At 39.8% G+C, this 22,828-nt stretch overlaps 1 protein-coding gene across 2 annotated transcripts; it reads right to left on the bottom strand.

Annotated features, from left to right (window-relative positions):
* Positions 1 to 380: 380 nt before the first annotated feature.
* Positions 381 to 14,287, bottom strand: SSR1 (signal sequence receptor subunit 1). Of its 2 annotated transcripts, none has more exons than XM_064425370.1 (8): positions 14,031 to 14,287; positions 11,918 to 12,030; positions 10,359 to 10,446; positions 9,924 to 10,186; positions 9,496 to 9,572; positions 7,763 to 7,841; positions 6,908 to 7,001; positions 381 to 4,538 (listed from the first exon to the last, which is right to left on the bottom strand). In XM_064425370.1, the coding sequence occupies exons 1-8, from the start codon at positions 14,119 to 14,121 to the stop codon at positions 4,471 to 4,473; spliced, it is 873 nt and encodes a 290-aa protein (XP_064281440.1). In that variant the 5' UTR covers positions 14,122 to 14,287; the 3' UTR covers positions 381 to 4,470. The 2 variants fall into 2 exon arrangements, with proteins under 2 accessions (XP_064281440.1, XP_064281450.1); XM_064425380.1 differs by lacking the exon at positions 381 to 4,538 and adding an exon at positions 6,303 to 6,352.
* Between the last annotated feature and the right edge of the window lie 8,541 nt (positions 14,288 to 22,828).

The following is a 22,828-nucleotide window of genomic DNA, read 5'->3' as shown; positions in this document are numbered from 1 at the left end:
CACGTAAAAACTGGAAGGATTTGGCCTTGTGCTTCAGCAACCTTTAAGCATCTTAACAGATCCTTTTAATGCTGCCTATGGTTTAACATGAGGTTATTCCTTCTAGAAATGTAGGGCACTGTGGTTTGCTTTTAACCCACCAGAATTCAGGAATTTACTGAACATTTTCCCAGGGCCCTACCTTAAAAGAATTCTAATCTTAATTATTAGTCCATTGTCTGAAACATCACAGAGTATTTGCTCAATATTATTTCAATTCCAATTACACATGTAGAAAGGCAAATTTAAGAATGGCATGTTTTCACACATTGCATATTTGCCACTACTGATTGCTTATCAAGGAAAAGGCCTTTTATTGGTGCCATATTCATGCTTTATTAAAAAAAAAAAAGAAAAAGCTACACAATGCTAAGAAAAAAAAAATCAGTATACTTTACAAAAAACCTGCAGCCGTTTTCAAGAGATCTGATCTCACTTATAAATGCAAGTCAGCAGGTAAGAAATTAAATGATAATTTAACACTTCAGTTGCAGTACATCACCTGAACTTAATCATCCAAAACAATCAGCCATTCCTAAAATGACTGTTGATTGTAGCTACATAAACAATCATCTGTATCAACTGATTAGAAAAAATCCCTGGGAAAATTTAGAGATAAATGGAAAAATATCAGAAGAATGTTACTTAGCCCATCTATAAATTTTTGCAGAAACTAAGAGATCTTTCTGGCTTTGCTCTCCTCTGTATGTTAACTGCAACACCTCTTAAAAATGTCAAAGTGTAAAGCTGCTAAATTCTGGTCAGTGAGGGGATTAAATTAGTACAGTATGGATCTATGTGTACAGTTGCCAGCCATTTACACTAGTGCTGTGTCTTACTATCTCCATGGAAGTGTATTGTGCAAGTCCCAAACAACTTCAAAACACTCTTGAAAAGCCCTTATGTCACTCCTATGAGGTAGGTACTGTCCTTCCTTGGAGAAGAGAACAGGCTCTCTACTGCTCAGTACATCAAGCACACTGAGAAACAGGACAACCAGCCTACTTTAGTATTTGGCTTCCCTGGATTCAGAGCTCTCACCTGCAATATTTTGTTGAGCACCATGCATTCTAGGAATAACCAGTAAATGATACTTTTGATTACACCTTATCCAAGCTAAGGAAGACGTTCGGCATAAATGTTTTAGAACAAGCAGAAGCACTGCCATCTCTAGTCTGCTCTGTCCAGCCCCACAGCCTACAACTTAACAATTCATGGAGAATGAACTCAAATCCTTGAGTCTGACAGCAGCCACTCTTCTTTCTCTGATGGAAGGATACTGGGGAAAAAAATGAACCACTGACAGAAAGCAGACAGCATACAGAGGGCTACAGGTATCACATGCAGTTCAAGGGTAGCCTAAATTAATGCTTTGCTGCCTCTGTAGATGTGAACTCTAAAGATGTTTTTCCTACCCCAAGTGTAGAATTCTTAGGTCTTCACAATTTTTTGAGTAAGATAAGGAGCTGTGAGAAAGGAATTCACAGAGGTCCTTCACTCTAAGCCCATAGTTCATTTGCTCTCCAAAACCATTTTAGGATCTTTTACTAATAAAGAAACCCTAGCCCACAGCTTCTTTCACAGTTGTCACTCTTCCCAGAACCCCCAGGAGCAGCTGTGTGGCAGTGTAGTAAGCTGGCTGAGAACTGGTAAGAATGCTGGATTATACAGATGGTTGTGCTGCCAAATGGAAATGGGTGGCACAGATAGGCAGAATTGCTGCTGTCTCATCTTTAAGTAGCAAAACTACACCCTACTCAGCTGAGAATATTAATTATATCCAGCAACATACCTGTGACACTAAGCTATCCCTGTTTAAAAGCTGAGTATAAAATTCAAGTACCAAAATAAAAGTTTATAACCAACAGGATAAAGCAACAACTCTATGCCCCCAATTTAAGAAAACTGAGTGTAATAGATTGGCTTATTCACTAGAAATAACACTAGAGATGCAAAAGTTCAGTTACCACTGCATGCTGGAATGTTACTGCCAAATTTCAACTACAGAAAATTAATAAGAAACAAGTAATTAAAAAATGTTATGACATTCATCATGAGCAGCAGTGGTCTACTGGACCCTGCTCTTATGAACTAACTGCTTCTGGCTAAGGAAGTCACTATGAACCATCTACAGTGAATGCCAAGTTGTATCATCAGAAAAACAGCCTTGGTACACCTGGACTTTCCCACTGCTGCTTCCAGTGCAAGCTGCCTTCTCTGTTCTTTCATGCTTGGAACTTAAACATTTGGAAGACAGCCACTGACTGCAGAGAAGAGAGCTCAGTCTTCAAATACTTCTTATTTGTAGAAATAAAACTAGGATATTACAAATTAATATCCTCAGTTCTGATCCTTTGTCTTTTTTCCTGGCATACCACTGTATTACCACTACCCCCTCAAAGAGTACCTTTAAATCTCAGGAAGAATTAAGAGTATACAGTTGAAGATGACCTATTAGAAGAAGATGAAAAAAAAAAAACCCTCTCAATGCCAGGTTAGAGACACAATCCAAGAGAGGGAACTTCCAAGTTCAGTGCACCAGGTGCTGCAATCACTATGGGGCTTTAGCATAGGAAGCATTTAATCCATAAACACTCTGTTGAATCAGTGCAAGCTGGAATACAAGCCTGCCAATCTACCACAGAACCAGTCAGATTATGTCACTAAAGGCAAATAAAGGTGTTCCACACAATTTGAGTGGAGATACCCCTTATGAGGGCAGCATTCAACTGTTTCCTAAATTATCTGAATGACAATAAGCAACCTTAACTGCAAAAAATATTCTGCCTGGACTAACTGTATTTTCAGGAAGTTGAACAAAGCATCTTCTCCACAGCAGTGTGAGTCAATAACACAGTTCATTCTGGCAAAGTGTGTAACAAAATAGTGCCAGCACAGGTAGATTCAGAGCCTAGATGCTTCAAAAACGCTGTGGGCAGGATTTGGAAGGATCACTCAGCATTCACTGGCTCAGAAGTTCAGTCCCTGAAGACCAAGTGTAGAACTAAAAGGGCATTTTCACAGGTGGGGATGAGAAAAGGGAGGAAAAGAAGGCAACAGAGGCATCAGATCTATGCCTCTTCCAGAACTCAACAAGCCTTCAGATAACATTCAGACACAGGAAGAGAGGCAGCTGAGATGCAAACAGTTCAAGCCTTGCCCAAGCAAACTTATGTTCTGCATATTGGCTCTTTTCCCTGTCAGCCAATTCCTGAACACATTGGATGTGGATCAATACCTCAGTACCCGGTAATCATGTAAGCCACAAAAGGAAATCTTGCTTTGATTTTGCACACAGCTTTTCTGCTTGACTACTGAACCAACAAGCAGCTAATGATGAATCTGCACTACTAATTAAGAAAGACTAAATGAAAAAAACCTCAGACCAATGTACTGACCAGTGTAAAGAAGCTCAGATTTAAAAACAGTAAATGGTGAATTAAATAGTTTGCCAATAAAAAGAATTATTTGAATCCAACTTTTTCAAATTCATTTTCAAGTGTGTACAGCAAATCCTTGTAAAGCCTTAAAAAAATAAATTGGCCTTTTGATACATATGACATTCTAGTTCTTAGGAGAGAGAACCAAGAACTCACTGAAAAGTTGTTCTGGCTTATTCAACAGTTTCTCGAGTAAACATTGCAGAACTACCACTATAATCTGAATACCTAAGATGCTGGCACAATTCAATAACTAACCATTTAACAAACTGGGTATAAAAAAGAAATTTATGTAGTAATACCAATTCAGCACACATATTCCATGCTTCACAAGTTCTGCTGCTGTGCAAGAGTCTTCTAACATCTATGCAGCTAAATTCGGATTTTTAGGTCACTGCATGCCCAGATCAAAACAGCAGCAAAATATCTACCACTACAAGCAGCTATACCCAATTGTGCCTTTAGAATGAAGACTATGCAGAAGTTGAGATGATCAGTGCCTGGCCACTGAGACAGGACCACACACACAAACCTCAGTGTGCGCACCTTGTAAAGAGTAATGTTACTGACTGAGCAGTAACAATTGCATTCAGGTTCTGATACAGGTATGATACAATCAAGACAGATTAAAGTCACCAGACATTCAGATTAGGGAGAGGAGAAAAATCCTTCAATGACAATGTACAGATGACAAGCCAGCATTACAAAGAACTCTAAAGGCACATTTCAGGTAACACGTTTCTGTTAAGACCAACTGCTTACACACGCAGGCACAAATCTTAATGGCTACCTCCCCCGACCCCCAACAATTTAAAAAAAAATTAAAAGAGAAGTGCATTTTCAGTAATATTAACACCATTCAGTTAATTCATTCAGTCCAAATGTTTAGCAGTTTTTTCCTTATGGTGGTATGGGTTTTCTGCACTACTCCAATCCAAAAAAAACCAAACAGGCAGAATTAGTAAAGGTTCAACTGTTGCACTAGTTAACATTACTCATCAGAGCCCACTGGTCTCTTCTGTGCCCTCTTGTAGGGCAACCGCCTCGGTGAAGCCTTATCTAGATTAAAAAAAAAAAAAAAAAAAAGAGAAAAAGAGATCATTGCATCAATTGCAAATGTTACATGAGCATGTACTTTTCTCCTCCCAAACACAAGACAAGCTGCCCTTCTAGTACAATGCATCACCACAGAGAAGTCAGTTCAAGCACCTTGTTAAGGCTTTTAAACTACCAGCACCATAAATAGAAGGTAACAAAAATATGTTTCCATTCTGCAACATGCAACAACAGGGTAATGTTTGTTGTATTTGTCAGTTACTAAAATGCAAAAACACCCAAACCCAAAAAAACCCTATGTGTCATCCCCATGTGAAACTCCAGGCTCCGCTGCTCAGAAAATTTTCATGTTCAGTAATTACACTTTTAGAAAATTAAATGAATTATTTTGATGGCCACTGCCTTGAGTTTACACGGCTGTAGAACATAAGATTGACTCCTCTTTAGACAGCTACGTCTTGCATGTAGTATTTCCACATTCATACAACTAACAGCAGAAGAAAACTGTTGTGGAAAACTGCACTTTTCCAGGAAGCATCCACATTGACTGGGTGATCTTTAAGGCCCCTTCCAAACCAAACCATTCTATGGTTCTATCATTATTGCAGAGAATACTTTCAATAACCTTCAATACTTCACATGAAGTGCTAAAGTGACTGCTAAGTGCATCTGGTGACTGATTTTCTTAAACAGAACAATCTCCAATAACCTCCTTGGTTAGAGTATGTGCAAACACAAGGAGCAGCCATCACGCCCTTACAGGCTAATCAGTACAGTATGAAGTGTCAATAATAAAAAAGTCAAGAATATCTGAGATCTTGAAGGTCATTATTTTAAAGAGTTCTAGTGTAGAGCTCTAACTGAAACGAAACTGGAGCTGAGAAAACCATAAGAACAATTTTACCATTCATTTTTCCTAAACTTCAAGTGTTCCGATATGAATACTTATTTGGCTTAAGAAAAGGATGGTGGTGGGGCCTGAACATGATCAGAATTGGAACCCTTTTGCTCTTTAGCAAAAAGTAGCATTTAGACCTTCAGTTTTTCTTGCTAGATGGAGGCTTTTCAAATTCCTGTGTCTGGATTTTGCTCTATTCTAGTGGATTTTATACTCTTCTAGTGTCTAACAGAAGAAAGGGTACAAGAAAGCTTTTATCTTCACAAGTAAACCACTAGTCTTTAAACCTATGTTGTGTAAGTACTCTTAAAAAGGATAAAGGAATTAAGAAAGCCCAAAGTCATCAACTCCTGGCACAACTTCGTACCATAGCTAAGGCCTCTGGACCAAATGAAGCTCAGAATATGCTTATTCGATCAAATCAGCAGTCCTTGCTAGTAAGGGTAGCACCTGAAAAGGGTTTTCAAACTCTGCATCTTGTGTAGGATGCACTTCACTGAGGCTTTCCCACCTCACAGCAGTGACTGCTACTGATGGCAGGACTTTATCAGCCTGATACACCAAGGTAAGCAGGGAAGGCAAGATAAACATCTATCTTTTAGAAAAATAATTCTGGGAACAGCGAGAGAAGACAATATTTCATCAATATTCTACTGAAACTACGTTTCTACAACATAACCAGAAATATATCCACAAAATACATGAAAACATAAATTTAGATGTATATAAAATGTACACCATTGCATGCATCTGTTCTGCATCTTTCACTGCTCATGCTACATCACCAGTCACAGCATGCAAGAAGCTCTGCCTAATTATTACATGGACTTCTATCCATGCCTATATTACATGGACAACACACTAAGCACTTTTCACTCTGCAGCTCACAAAGAGTCTGCCTCACCTCTTCTACTTTGCACTGAAGCCATGGGAAAGCAAAAGAGAAGAAAGAGAAAGAAGTCAGAAATATCCACAGTCTAAATAAATCAGATATTGGGGTTAGTGCTGGCATTTCAGGTATTAAGCAGAACTTTTGGATTTGTGAAGGACATCAATAACAAGTATTAATGTGACTTTAGTTAAAACACACTTCTAATACTTATTTAAGACTTTGGTTTATAGGCAAACTTCCAAACAACTTACAGAAACTCTGAGATGACCTCTACTTTCTCCTATTTAAACCATCTTTGCAATCCAGGTTTTGGGTAGACACCTTACACTGCTGAAAAATATTCTACAGGACAAATTGTAAAAGTCACCAGTAGTCATTATCTCATCAACCAATGAAGTTTGTTCCACCATGAATGGGCTGCTAAAGTAATAATCTCATGCTTAAGTACAGTGCTTGAGACAATTTGTTATTCCCTACATGCTGTTTTAAGAAATTGGTGTCAGCTACTTACTCAGTTACAATTAATTGGTCAAGTTAAGTTTGTTGTGGTGTAGTTTGTGAAAGGCAGACTACTTTACTTACTTATTTGATTTAAAGTTTCTTGGGGAATCCAGCTCATATCAACATCGTTCTGATTTGATGTTCCCATCTCTACTTTCTGTACCGGTCTTTTCCTCTAAAAATTCAAGAAAGAAGAAAGATTTTTTATTTTAAGTAAGACTTGGGTAGTACAAGTATTAGAAATTACTAAAAAAGCAATATTTAGTGAATTACAATTATTTCACTAAGGTACAAACTTAAGGCTAGTCAATGCACAGAGCTGTCTTTCCCATTAGCAGTTTATTCCCCCAAGCTTTGTATTACCACTTCTAACACCTTACAACACTTATTCCACATTAAGGCACCAAGATTTCATACACACCTGGGCAAACTCATTACACCTTTTCCTGATGATCTGTCAAACTTTGTGATGACAAGTGTTATTTTGCTTTCTCAGATCAGCACAATATTCTCACATGTGACCTGACCTTACAAAATAATCAACATTATAGCAAAGCTTTGCTAAGAACTAAATAAAGGACTGAGAGCTGTTTTCCCCTGAAGTCTGACCTGGATTAGACTAACAGGCAGAATTACAGAGCATGGGGAAAGTAAGTACTGAAGTAAGTAGACACAGACACTCAGTGATTAGAAGGTATTCAACCGCTTCAGTGTGGAGCCAGAGGGCAGACCCAAAGGGCATGAGGCTCAGCAATCAAATTATCTTCCATCAGGAACATTTTTTACGAACACTCTAGTTTCCCCAGTAATCTCTAAGGTTCTAAAAATAAATCTTGTACCTTTACCATCATATGCCAGAAGCAATCACTGAATTACTTTCTTTTCACATCAGAAAGGTTTTGTATTAACAAGTACACAGACAAACACGCTACCCACCTTCCTAGACTCTAGTAACTGATGTAGGCCAACAATGACCAGCAGACCAAGTCCAGCAAGGAACATGTACATGAAGATCCTTTAAAAAACAGTTTAAGAAACAATCCATTAACTAAAAAGGTCAAGTTTTGAAGACAGCTTATGAAGAGGCATAGAAATTAAGCCAAACTTTGGCCACATGTCCACTGAAACTTTCCGAAATACCCAAGGAATCTGAAACTAAAGTTCTACCAACCATAATGTAATTATTCTGACTTCGATTTTAGAAACTGTAATCATAATTCTGAACAACAGAACGTTTGAAAAATGCTGTATAATTGGAAAAGTGTTATAATAAATAAATACTGAAATTTAGTAACCTCAAGAATTCTTTTGCACTACCATGAAGTTTCAAGAGATTGGGTCACAGGCAATATTTAGGTCTGTGACAGCTTTAATCCCTTACAAAATCCTTGAAAGTCTTTTATATGCTTTTAGCACGCTATTGCAAAGCAAGTACTGCTAGGACACTTAATTTGCAACAGAGCTTTGAAAGACTTTGTTTGTCTTGCTCTGTATTCCACAGTTACAATTCTACCTACAGAATAAATTTTCTTAATATGTGCATTCTGGTTTGTTTTGAAGAATTTTATCTGAAGTACCTGTTGATACTTAGCAAGAGGTAAATCTAAGTTATAGCTAAAATTGATTTGGGGATTAAGGAATTTATAGGTAAAGAATTTATTCCAAGCTGAACATCTGAACTCTCATTTATGATAATGAAAATGATGGAGTTAAACTGAAGAAGATACTTAATTTCAATACCTGTTATAGGGCAATTATCTGTTTACAGGACATTCACACAAACTGACACTAGTATCTGAATTGTTTTGAGTGCTCCTGTTTCAAAGCATCACACATTTTCATGTTACAAACTGATCTTTCATTTATACTACATTGTATTTGACATACATTACATTTGAGAATTACAAATTAAGGCAACTGCTATTTCTTTTGGATAACCATTTTTAAAAGGAAGCTTGCTCAATAGGCAATTTCTACCTGTGCTAGGACAATTCACATATTCAGCATTGTCTACAATTATTTCTGAAGATTGACTTTTTTAGTACACAGCTTCACTTAAAATTCCATTCCAGTGCTACAATATTTAATAGCATTTTAGCACAGCATATGCTTGAAAGATATTTGGTGTGTCAGATCTAACCAAATCTGAAAAAAATCACTCCTGAAAGATACCTACTATAGACAGGGCTTAGAGGAACTCAGTCATTCTTTGCTATTTGGTACTCCAAATACATATTTTAGTTTATGTAAACTTAAGATTACACTGCAGTGTTCCAGAAGAAAGCTATTCCAGCCCTGACAGCAGGACCCACAGCCTGATACTATGGACTCTCTGCATCTTTTAGGAAAAAGCACAGCAGAGTAACGGAAGCTTAACAGCTTTGAATTGCTATGTAGCTGAATAACATCAGGTCCAGGCTTAAGTCCTCTGAGCTAAAGCACATCTGCCAACTTCTCACTGACACAATACCAGTCCTGAAGAGTCCCACTAATAACAGAGATCATAATTTTGGGAAAAGTCTGTATTTTCAGTCTGTCAAATGCTGCTACATCATACACAAAACACAGCAGACCTAATAAAATTACAATATGAGAACTATTTTCAATGGCACCACAAATAACCTGTTCTACCAGTGCACTAACTAAACCTGGATCTCCAGTCTCCTTACGTTTCTCCATCCAGCCCATCTTCTTTTTCAATAATTGTAACAGTTTGATTGAAGACAGCATCTTGAAAAACATTGCCCTAGAACAAAGTTTGCACATAACATTTTAAATTAATTTCTTCAACACATACACAAACGTTTTTCCATGTTCTTAGAGAAATTCTAAAAGCAGCAACTCCTGCACAAGACTTTAAGGTGGTAAATTATGCTCAACACATAAAAGCACAAATGTTTGGTTGCCCACGACAGTTCTAAGACACCCCAGCTTCCACTGTTGATACAACTTTAAGTGCATGTAGGCAATCACTTGCTGTGCTTATGTATCCACGGATTTGCTTAAATACTACAGAGGCATTCACTTTCTGGAGAGGTACTTGTCTAACCTCCAGACAAACTAGGAAGATTCACACGAATTGGAGCATGGAGCTTACACTTGCATCTCTGTAGTTGAGATTGATAACCAGACCGAAAGGACGACCTCCCATAGGCTCAGCAGGGATGAAGGAGTACTCAAACGTGGCTTGTCTCTGTGGTGGAACTACTGTGTTCAGAGAGAGAGCTGTGAAGTTCTGGATGTAGAACTGGTAGTCTTGAGGGTACCGGAAAGAAGCATCGAGAGACTCGACAATGAAATCCTCTGTGCCCTTATTGGTGAAGCCCACCAGAAATTTTACAATGTTGTTTGCTGGAAAGTCTGAAACACACACACAAAAAAAAATCAACCATAATAAACCTCATGCACCACATACAGCCAATTCTAAACAGAGAGCATCTAGAACAGACTCTGTGGTTTCACTGGTTTAGGCAAACACTGAGGTAGTCTAAGAAACAGTAAAGAGAATGGTGGATTAGCAGAGGACTCTTACCTTCACCTTTCACAAATAAGATGGTTGTATCAGCACTAGGTGAGGCTTTAGGTTCTCCTGACAAGTCTTCTTCTTCTTTTTCTTCTGTCTAAGACAAGAGACTTTTTTGAAAAATCCTATAATGAACAGTGAAGCAAAAACCATGCTTGCTTCATGACAATCCCATGTGTCAAAGCATGCAACAGTGGCAAGTATTTGAACCAAATCCTGCTCTTGCAGGATTAGCACCACAGTCTGTTCTCCTTCTAGATTTGCTGAGCATCCCTTTCAGCATTTATCTTTCGACTTGTTATATTTGACACAGTGACTAATCTGAACTACATTTAGCTCTATTGAAGGGTTTGGAATCAAAAAGCATCAGTAAGGCTTCTCTTTGGGGGTGGAAGGAAAAGAATAGAATCTAAATGTTAAGTGTTCACATCTAAGCTATTTCCAGTTAGAAAACAAGCATTTCAAAATAAAGACAGCCATAAAACAAATCAGTTACTTTCACTACAGGGAGTGTTTATGGCAGCTTTCTATTCAGTTTTAATTAATTAATTGTTACGTATGTCTGGAAATGGTTAGGCTATTGGAACTATGTAAGCCCATGGACTCACTTGTTCAAGTTCACCTTGTGATGAATCACTTTTTAATTTGACAAATGCAAGCATTAATAGCTTATTTTCCATTTGGGGATGATGGGATCATCACCATCCCCACCAAACAAAAACAAGGCTGACCCAGTATCGAACAGTCTCAGCTAAGTGCTGGCAAGTCAGTTGGATCATTGGATTTCAGTGCTTAAACAACCTCCTGAAGCAGTGGAAATCCTACTGGATCAGTCACATATGTACCATGAACTAGGGAACCAGAGCTGAGCATGTAGCATCTTGATTCCAGGACCCTATGAAATACCCTTTTATTTGAATGACAAATAAAAGAAACTGCCTAAAAAGCATCAAGTTTTGTACCACAGGCATAGACTATTTATTAAAAGGAAATTACATCCAAAAGTTAACTTAATAATAGTCTGACAATATTGACTAGTATACCTTCTACAGCTCTTCTGTTTTTGATTTTCTGGGTAATTTTATGAATTTGTGTTGTAAATTTAGTTAGCTGTATTTTTTTTAACAAGAGTTTCAGAATTCGTTTTGAGCTTAACTAAAAACCAAGACCCTGCTGTCCCTTAGAAATCAACATCAAAGAATCCAGAATGAAGTAGTTCTATCCCCCAGTGTTCTTCTCAGTTTACTGAGGTGCAGCTTCAGATAAAAAGGGATTACACAGTGCTCCTATGAGAATGTGGTTCTCTCACTCGGTGGTTTGGGCTTTTTTTGGTGGCCTACAGTTTTGACAGTCAGAAACCAGATAGTCCCCATGTGGTTTTTTCAGCTGGTAATTCAGAAACAAAAGACAAATCCTTCTGACACATCAAACTGAACACAAGCTTAGTCAGATACATGGAAACAGCCACCTGAAAAAAGCAACGTATTAAACTCAGCTACTTAAGTTATCCAGCTTCAAGCACTTCCGGTCTAATTCACACTTTTGAAGTAACATTCATGTCCAATTACCAAGTCTGTTGGCTCATCTTCTTCAACTTCAGCCTCATCATCCTCATCTTCAACTATAGTATCTTCCACAGCTTCCTCATCCTCTGTAGCATCTTGAGCTGCAACTAATAAACCTGCCAAAACAAAATGCAAACACAAGAAAATCTTTTAAATGTCTAGTTAATCAACAACCTGATGTTTAAGTACAATTCTCAAACTAATGCTGGAGGAACTTCTTAAAAACCTTTCCAATACAGTGTTTTGAAGCCTCAGTTGCAAAAACCTCCTATTCAAAGGATGTCTGAGTTGATCTTTCAGCCTTTTCCTTCATTAAAAACTTTGTCATTTATTCAGTCACCTGCCACTAAGTTCAAAACCAAAAGTTTACAGCTGCATGACAAGAAGTTCAGCATGCACACAGCAATGCCTAAATTTGCAAAAAGCAGCCAATCGACCTTAAAAGCTATTGTTCAATCACATTAACGTATGAAAAGAATTCAATTTTGCAATTATAAAAGTGAAAATAAGGCATTCCTATTGCCAGGAAATTAATTTAGTAAGTACTGTTTCTTCTAAGACTAGCAAGTCCAACGGGTAATTTAGCACACTGGTATCAGAACACTTTGAAAGGCACCTAAAAAGTTACTAATTTTTTTGGTTCTTATTTTCATTCAAGTTTTGAAACCTAAAGAATGTCTTTTTCACTACAATCTCCTCAATATGGTGTACAGCCATCTACCCAACAGAACCACACCACCAGTCAAAAGAAACGTGACCTAGGGCCAGGCTCCAAGACAAGTGCAATCTGACAGTCCATTGCCTCTTTGCTTTCGTGGAGCCAAGCCTCACACATTCAAACACTGGGCAAATATGATTAATAACAATACTGGCCCCGGGACAAAGTTCTGTCTGTTTGCAGTTCAGAGCACATGCAAGCAAGGCTGAGATCTAAACCATGTGCACAAAACGACAAGTTTGGGTTTTATTTTTTAACAAACATAACATTTTCTGAATATGAAAGAGTAGAAATGAATGGATGACTGATTTACATAGGTCTGAAAAAAGACCTAGCTGCTATAAATACAAAATTTAAAAGAAATATTTAGGAATTTTAATGGGAAATAGGAATCCTTGAGCAGGACAAGTATACAAGGATTTAAGAATTGCCAGTCAGTGCTAGAGAGAGCAAACCCAACCTCTCCTCTCAAGCATCATTAGAAGGCACACTCAAAGACTTTTGCTCGGCCATGTGCAATACTTAACCTAAGCCTTAACTACTGTGATTTTATTCGATGTTTTAAACTTGTAAGCGTGTAAAATTTAATGTCTACAAAAATTCTTACACAAAGGTGAGGGGGCTTTAAATTAAAAATGAACAGCGCACAGCTAGGCTGTAGGCACCCTTTGCCATCTGCTGCTCAGCACACCTCAGAGCCCTCACGGAGTGTCCGATGGATGTCAGAGGGGCTGATGATGTGGCAATAGCGGGAGAGCTCTGGGAAAGGACTCGCACACGGCGTGAGCTGCAGCCCACTGCAGGGGCTGGGCGAAGAGCCTGCCCAAACTTAGTAGTAGCGAGGCAATTTCCAGATCGTGAATCAGATAACGCCACAGCGTAAACAGAGATTAGCGCTCCTCGGTGTCGCCAAGGACACTCGGGGGGTGGCGGCACACGAGGTGGGAAGGCAGGGTGGCAGCCAGCGCATCTGTTCGGGAACGCGGGACCCAGCACCGCCGGCCAGCGGGGAGAAGGGCAAACGCGCTGCCGCCGCCTCAGGAGGGGCTCCCCGGCTCTCCCGGGCCGCTGTCACGGCCGGGCCTGAGGCCGGTGCCCGCGGGGCCCTGCCCGACACGGCGGTCGCTGCGCCGCGAGGGCCGGAGCGCGGCCCCGCACCCGCCGGGCGCCCTCGGCCGGGCCCGGGCCCCGCGGGCTGCGCGCCGGAGCCCCGGCGGCGGCCGCCACGTGCGCGGGCGATGAATGAGCGGAGCCGCCGCCGCCTGTGGGCAGAGCCTCCGCAGGCCCGGCCGGAGCGGCTCCCCCTGCCCGCGGCGCCACGGAGATCCCGCACACACCCGCACACACACACCCACCCGCCCCGCTCCCCGGCAGCGACGCCCGCCCGCCCGCCCTCACCTGGGCCGCCGCGGGCGCCCCCGAGCAGCAGCGCGGCGGGGAAGACGAGCAGGGCGAGCAGCAGCAGCTGCGGCAGGCGCCTCATGACCATGGTGAGGATGGCAGCGGCCGCGGCGAGCCGACCCCTCCCGCGCAGCCTGTCCCGGCGCTGGCTGCCGCGGCGGGATGGCTAAATGGCGGCGGCGGCGGGCGCTGGGGCTGGAGCGGCAGCTGGAGCCGCCTCCCCGCGCTGCTCCATCCGGGGCCGAGCCCGCCCCGCTCCGCCTCCGCGGACGTGGCTCGGCCGGGCAGGAGGCGCGGCGGCCACGTGAGCCCCGGCGGGGCGGCGCTTCCTGCGCTCCCGGGGCGCGTCCCGCTCCCGGGAAGGGCCGGCGGCACCGAGCCGGGAGCCTCTGGGCAGCGCTCCGGGTCGTCCGTGGTCCCGGACCTCCGCGGTCCTCGTGGCGCTGCAAAATGCGGGATTTGAGGATGTAATCTGTCAAACAGCAGTTAACAAGGAAGCTCTGTGTGATGTCCGGGTGTTGGAAAGACAAATTACTCGTCGGTAGAAGCGACTTGCTGAGGTTTAGGCCTTGACACGCTGCAATGGTCTGAGACCTAGGCAGAGCCTGGGGAGAAGGATGTAACAATAATAGTGGATACAAAGAATGCGGAATTTACAGGCCACAAGGACATTTGGCAGAACTCCCGAGATAAGAAGGAAACTTAATAAACCTAGTAACTGTGCTGAATTACCTCTGAGTGGATAAAAGGCAATTCCGGCAGGTGGAATTGACTCACAGACCACTGACCCCAGAAACCCTCTGACTCCTAAGAAGAGAAAGACGGAGCATGCGGATTAATTTGCATGGGAGACTCATTAACCATTAAAAGAATGCAACTTAATAAGAGAAATATGTAACTTGTAGATAATGAACATTAATGCCTTTGTGTACTGAAATGTATAAATAGTGAAAAGTTTGGATAGTTGGCTTGGTAGTGCTGAATTTCAGAATGCCATTGAGCAGCCAGGCTGTTGCAACATTGGAAAAAATTATCAATGTCTCTCTTGAGTGTGAAATTATTGGCTTATTGCACACCAGGTAACAAGCCCAGCTTTTTCTGGACAACAGTGGATCCCTTCCAGCTTGTTCTGTGATTCTGTGGGAAGTAGGCCAACATACCTCCAGAAAGACCAAGGATAAAGCGCAGTACTGAAACAAAGGTGCCATTGAAATCTCCTAATTCCATGTTGCTCTAGAATAGCTGTGTTTGAGTCATATATTTGATGGTTTAATTGAAAGTTTCCCAAAGCATGGTAGGCAATGAATATGATACTGATACATTGCCTTTATCTCAGTAGACCTTTTGTTAAATGCAGTGCAAGGGATGTTAAAAGGAGAGCTTTCCTAAACCCTACAATAAAAGCATTCAGTGAAAACAAAAATGGCAAGGCCCAAACCAGCTTTCCTCCATGCTTTCTCTTTTCTCCCACAGTTTATTCAGCAATTTGCATACAGGGTAAAATTAAACAAGAGTAGAGTTAAGATACATTCTACATTTTGAGGTAACTTTAATTTGTCATTTGGGCATATGCAGCTTGCTCTCATGACAATGGTAAATGTAGTCTTGCAGCTTTCATTTTTCAATTTCACTCATTTGATTTTGAACCTGCAAATTACACTAAAAGATTATCAGAAGTAACCATCCTAGCTAAACTTAATCTCATTTTAACATCCTGAAAATGTTACTGAAATACTGTTAAGTATTGACTGAAAGTGGCATGTAAATATAAACACTGGAAAACATTCATTGCTACTGGTAAAAGCATTTCTAGTCAGATAACATCCGCCCAATGGTATAATATTACTTTTTCTGTAAAGGTCTTTCACCAGCTAGCAGTGTCTTTATCCTAGTCGTGGTTTGGTTGTTTCAGAGGAGTTTTTTGGTGGGGGAGGGGAAAGCAGCTAATTATTTTTTCTTCAGGAGAGTAAAAGAATACTGGCATTCTGTAGGAGGTTTCCTATATAACACTACCAGATCTGAATCACATTGTATCTTCTGCACAGTGACTATGTACTTTAAGTGATGCTTTTCTGAGTTAACTGTTCTTGGAGTTACTAATTAATTAATGTGTGTGGTGCTCTTACTGGGTTTGTGTGTTGCAAAGGTGCAGAAAGGTGTTAATTAAGTGTGTCTGAAAATAATTGCAGCACGGTGACCACCTTCAGCAACACACCAAGCCAAGACTGACTCCAATGTTACAGCTGTACCTGAAAGCCAATTAGACTGCATTCTTTGTGCTAAGTATTCTACCCATATGAAACAAGTTATAATTTGAAAGAAAAGTCTCTATGAAAATCTGAAACCAGCTGCAGAGATTTTTTTTTCTCTTTTGTGCATTTATTCACAGCCATAATAAAGTAAGTGTTGACAATATTTGCCACTATTGTGACATTGAGCTTTGACATCTCTTATGTTGGATGCTAATTCTGAGAAGACTGGAGTTCATGATGCCCCTGGGAATGTGATGGCAGTCACGTACAATAATTGTATCCTGCATTTAAAAGAGGGGTTTCAGTTGGAAATTACACTAAAACTGTTACAAGGAAATATGCCTTCAGTTTCATAACGAGTGATACAAAAAGGGTGAGCATTCCTAGTCTGTGATCTATAAGTAATATTTACATTTCCATTTTGAACTTCTTAAATGAATCTCCCAGATGTGTTGTCTCCCCTTTGAAGATATCAGCAAAAGGCAAATAACTGTTTATATAGAGACTTATTTTTGCTTATCAATAATTGCTTTTGGCATGGCCAAGGGTTCAATAATCAGCTGGACTACCATTATTTACTCGGTGCTTTCTATGAGAGATTAATTCAGCAATGCAGTTTTAGGAGCAGTGTCACACATACAGTCCTAACCTGTTTTCTGGTTCCCGTTTCTCACTTTTGGATGGCATACTAAGATGTGTCAGGAAAGAGCTGGCTGTGTTATAATCTGACTAGGATAGAGAGCTTGTTTGTATTGTAGAAGGAAATTTTATTGGGACAATCAGGAGGATCACTTGCTCCCTGAGTTTTCCTGGAATTTTACATGTTAGCAAAATGTTTAGAGAGCTTTTTTTTTTTTTTCTCAGCTATTTTTCTGTGGACATTGTTGTAAGGTGTTAATACCTTGCAGTTGCTATCACATGCCAAGAACTGCATTCTTCTCAGTTCTCTCCAGATTCAGGTTAATGCAATAGTTTTGATAAGTAACCCACTATTCTAGTGCACCCCAAAAACTTAACTTATTCTTTTTGCTTGCTATTTTCTTCAGAAACTTTTCTGGGGCTCACAGATAAGGTCAACTTTTTTGCTTTCAGAAACTGTCAGAAGCTCTAAAATTTTCTTCTAATAGTTGGTGATTTTGTACCCTTCCATATTTTGTCATGCCTGCTGAAATCAGAAGAAATAATATTACTTGAAAAAAAAAATGTACTAAGATTTATCTCTTCATTACTTTCTGTACTTCAGAGAAATAATTATATGGGTATTGAATTCTCAGGGTTTTTTCCCCTTTAATTTCTATAGTACTTTTCAAAATTACAAACAGTTACTGTATGTGGTAGTTATTAATAATTCCAGTGAGAATCTCCCACTTAGACCTGTCAAGCTGACATTATTCTTTCTCACCACTGATTGTAACTGTGGGGAATCAACATATCTGAAACTGATGCAGGCAGAAGGAGGTCATACAGCAACCCCCATCCCTGGAAGTCCTGTCAGCTGCTTCTGACTGGGTGGTAGCACAGGAGACAAGCCAGTGTTCACAGGAGCTCTTAATGAGATCTGCTCATTTTTTGCCTGAATTGTGGTGGTTCTTTGAAGCCTGGTGCTTTCCCAAGTTTTTTGCTGGAAGGAATTTTAGCTACCCTATTGCAGAAAATTGTCTCAACCACACATGGATTCTGTATTTTATCTAAGGAAAAAAAAAAAAGAGAGAGGAATACCTCTCTGGAGACCTCTCTTACAGAAATACATGAGAAATTGTGTACCACAAACTTGACTGAATAATTAGATTTTTTTTTTTTTTGAGAAATAGAAAAAAAATCAAATTAAAACTGTAATAATGTAGATAAATTAATAATTGTTAACTATGATTTCTTAATCAGATTTATGGATTCCATATGCTCCATAAGATGGTAACTGAAAAAGGAACTTCAGGGCTCCCTCTGGCCTTGCCCAATGTTGCCCAGCTTAAGATTCTGTGCAACACTTGGGCTGGGGTGATGGTTTTGCCATATATACAGCTTAAAGCATACGGAGTATTTTTAGCTGCCAGATTTTTTATCTTCCCTCTCCATGAAGAATAGAAACAAAGTTGTTGACATTAAAAGATAAAAAGCTATTTTTATTCTACACTGCAAGTTAGTTATTACTACTAATTCAGTGATAGGTTGGCTATTTGGTGGATTTGTGTCATTGTGCACACGGATTTCCTAAGTCCAGTCTTTGTCACCCTGGAGTGCACTACATGTGCTACAGCAGAATTTGTTAGCAGCACTGAGCATATCCAAACAACCTCCACTCTCTTGGTTTTATCATTGTGAGTATTGTCACATAGGGTGAAAGCAAAATTCTATTTTAAGCCTAAAGTACAACAGGGAAAATATAGCCAGTAAGAGAATATGTACATGTAATTGCATATGGAGTAATCAATAAGTAAGAAAGCCACCTATGGCTAAGGTAGAGTTGTGAATGTTAAAGGGAAAAAGAAAGAAAATTGAAGATTTATTTCTAGATGCTACACTTCATGCCATGGGAAATGAACAAAGCAGATCTGTTTTCTTGGTGAGTGACTTCTACATCTCTAATCATTATTGGATTGCATCTAGAAATTTGTGTTCAGTTTTGAATGTTTCCCAATCCGTGCAAGACACAGACAAAACTATCTGCAAACTTCTGCAAAGTTGAAAAGAGGAGGTAACAAACTATGTGACATTTACATTCTGAACCTTTCATTCCTTTTTCCCTTGAAGAAGTAAAAATAAAAAAAAAGTTCATTATCTTAACTTTTTATTCCCTTGTTTACTTGAAATAATAAATTGCAAAGTGTTTCATCAGTGTTTGAAATTAGATAATTGCATAAATATCTGTGTAATACAGAATTTCACACTTGGACTCAAACCCAGTAAAGGACTTCAGGAGCACTATCTCACCTTTAAAGTTTTTAAAGTAGCTTTTTTGACAGAACCCTCAGCTGTAATCTATGTAAGTTTGTCCCTAGAAGGGAAGGGGAACTGCTGCACCTGGCAACTGGGAACTGCTGCACATGGCAGCTAGGATTGTGCATTATAGATACTTTCAGTGCTTACAGTATCAGACTGAATTATGCTGTAGCTGTCTGTGGTTCTCTGACTGTATCATATCTCCATTGGTTTCAAGCTGCAGGATGTGGTTTTTGGTGTTTCACCCTCTGTTGCTGCAGCTTTTGGTTCTCCCTTGTAACTCACAAATCTGTTGTTGTGTTTTCTTCATCTCAGCTTGCTCAGTTTCAAGTTCTGCTTGCAAGGTTTTAAGCCAAGGAACCAGCTTGTTATATTTAGATAGTGGCTATTGACTTTCTGCCAACTTGCCATCCCTTTCTCCCTGGAACTTTGTTTGCAAGGACAGGAGCCATTTCTGTGTGTATCCTCCTTCCTCCCCCAGCGCTGCAGGATGCTGGCCAAGGAGCCAGGCAAGGGGTAAGGTTTTGCTATCTGTGGATACACTGTGTGCACTCCATGTCATCCCTGCAGATGGAGATTGTGTAGCTGACACTGAGAAAGGCTGCCTTGGCCGAAGGAGGAGGCCTGTGGAGATGGGAAGGTCCTGTTCTGGCTCTGAGGAGTGAAAGAAAGTTGTATCACTGAAACTTCGAAGGACACAATGGTCAAAAAGTAACTTTTGTTGAATTAAGGGTGGTTTAAGGATTAAAGCACGCATCCCTGCATGTGTTAGCAAACTTAATGAAGAACATCCTACTGTATATATGACTCTCAGTCATCTCTCCACCCAAATCATGCTGTACATAAAGAGGGAGAAGGACAATAAGATTGGGCTGTGCACAAGGAGCTGCAAGGAGCTCCCTGTTCTGTGAGTGGAGAGAATCCCTTTGGTGGGATCATCTTTATCCCTTCATTTAATCTGCCTGTTTTCATTCTTCCTTGGCAGCAAGTAATATCCCAAAATGCTGGAGTGAAGAGTCCTTATCAACTTTCAGCATTTCTTGGGGGGAACAACACTTTCCATTATCAACTAATTAGAAGAAGGAGAGGTCACATGGCTTGATAGCATTCTATTCAGGTGGAAAAGCAAATGAGGAAAAATGTGGGTAAAGTTCACCCATATTGTTACTGTAGTAGTGGAGTTGTGTCATTCTGCTGTTGCAAAAGAAGAGGGGACACCCTCTGTATAGTTTATGCAAACTATTTTTTCACCAACTTCAGTGGAAATTTTCCATCTGTGAAGATAAGTCAATGTGGGCAAAATTAATGAAAATTAAGAAGTTCACTCTTCTACAGTGCCTACAGTCCTTGCACCTGCATCAAGTTTCAGTGGAGTGACAAGTCTAAAGAGTGTAATTTTCAGATTTTGGCCTAACGTACAGTAATCCCTGATTTTAAAGCAAGAATTTAAAAGAAAGAAACAAAACCCACCAAGAGATCAAAATTCAGCTGTTGGCTAAACCATTTGATTGTAGAAAATGAGGAAATAAATGTTAACATTAAAGAAAGAAGAAATTAAAAAGTCTTCCATGCTCTATGCTCTCTTTACTGAATTTTGAGAGGGCTGATTAAAAGGAGATTCTACTCACTGAAGACAAAGAAAGAAGGCAAAAACTATGTTTGAAATGCTACTGAGTTAGTGTTGGAAGAAGGCTATACATTTTTTTTCTGAATTTCCTAGATATATAATAAATTTAGTAATGTACAGGTGTCGAGTTTGATCCCCATGTTTAGATGATTTGGTTTACTTTTTTTCCTACACCACCTGTAACAGAAAAAAAAAAGCATCTTAGATTCTGCCAAAAACCCTCTGAGAGTATTTCCCCTTTTGTTGTAGTGTATTACACTGTTCTTTATACCTATTTTCAGTTCTCTGTTTGACTGTATCAGGCCTGGTATGTGCACTGTGTTCTCATGGAAAGAATCAGATGATAGACTCATGTTATTCTCTCTCCAATTGTTTGGAGGCTATATTTGTTGTCCACTGGTTGCCTACCAAAAGCATGTAATTTGTAACTTCTTTAATTTTTAATTTTAATTTAATGTTTTAAATTTGTAATAACTGTAATTAAACATAATTTAATTTAAATATTAATTAAAATTTTAAATAATTTGTAATCAAAATGGGAACTGCAATGCAAATGCATTGTTCCCTACATTCATTACTCAGTTAATTCAAGGCACAACTCCAGCACCTGCATTTTGTATTCTTAGCACTTCTCTTTTATGTTATACATCTGTGAGGCCTGGCACTTACATATAAAATTTTGCAACATTAGTGCAAAAATACACTGCTACTAATTTTATCTGAGAAGAGTATTTTCATCATTCAAGCTTCCATGGAACCTTACTATGGCTTCTCCTGGAAAGGGAATATTGCTAGCTGAGTTCAAATTATCTTCTCCAGGAAACTATTTCTCAGTATCAAAACCTGAGTATGTCTTGAATAGAGGGGTGTTGAGTGAGAAAATAAGACATGTCTGTTATGGAGGCATAATAATGCATAACTTTAATAATGCAATCCAGCAGTGACTCCACACTTCTGCAAATGGCTCCTCACGAGGACCTACAACAGGTTTAACTGATAATTATTCTGGCAATGAAACATCTCCCAGGCTCCTGCATTCTTTTTCAGTATTGTCTTCTTTTTGCCAGCCCAACACTCTCCTTTGATGTGGTTGTTCTTCCTTGCCTAGGGATTCCTTCTCTGGGAAAAATGTATCCGCACCCAAAGACTGCTTCCAGTTGACTCTGCAGAAAGGTATTTTGGTTCTGCAGCAAGTGTTTCTATGGCTTAGGGATTCTGTTGTTTTCTGAAAGGTATTCCAAAATTTATATGGCCTCAAAAGAAGAATTAAGATTTCTAGAGTGTTTTCAGAAGATATTAATGGGGATAATATAGCTGAGGAAAACAGGTATTTTCCTTGGAACTCAATGTATGTATGACTTGGCCTCCTCAGCGTGTATCCTTCTTCATCAGGAGTCCTCCATCAAAAATATGATGGAACAACATGAACCTTCACAGCAGTATTCAAGTATCATATTAGCTAATTTCTCTTTCATATATATGTGTGCCAATTCCATTTAAACCAATGTCTTGTATAAAGTGGAAATATAGCCTAGAACATTGGAATGTCAATCATAGTGCAGGAGATAGAGAAGATCCTGGTCACTGGCTGTGTTGCTGTAATAGCTGCCCAGGATATAGATGCCATTTTCCATTTTCAGATAGGTTTTTGTGTCAATCACCTAACAGTCCCTTGACCATACGTTGTTCCCTCTCTCATGTCTCCCTGTGCTCTGTGCAGTCCCTGTTGTTCATGTGCTTCACTCATGCCATGGCAGTAAGAGCTGACCTGAAAATCTAACAAAGTCTGTTATTTAAACAGGTTTGCACCAGCTAAAGATCTGTCAGACAGCACTGTGAGCTACCAAGTACTGCCTGGCATACTTTGGCAGGGGAGGGGAGTGTGAGAGATAAATTTCATTATAACTTGCTCCTCCTAGCACACGGCACTTGAAATCCCTCTCATGTTTAGCCTCACCAACAAGAATGTACTACATGTC

This window comes from Passer domesticus, chromosome 1 (assembly GCF_036417665.1).
Source record: "Passer domesticus isolate bPasDom1 chromosome 1, bPasDom1.hap1, whole genome shotgun sequence".
Classification (NCBI taxonomy): domain Eukaryota; kingdom Metazoa; phylum Chordata; class Aves; order Passeriformes; family Passeridae; genus Passer; species Passer domesticus.
The sequence above is the reverse complement of the archived record's forward strand: the minus strand, read 5'-3'. Positions and strand labels throughout refer to the sequence as shown.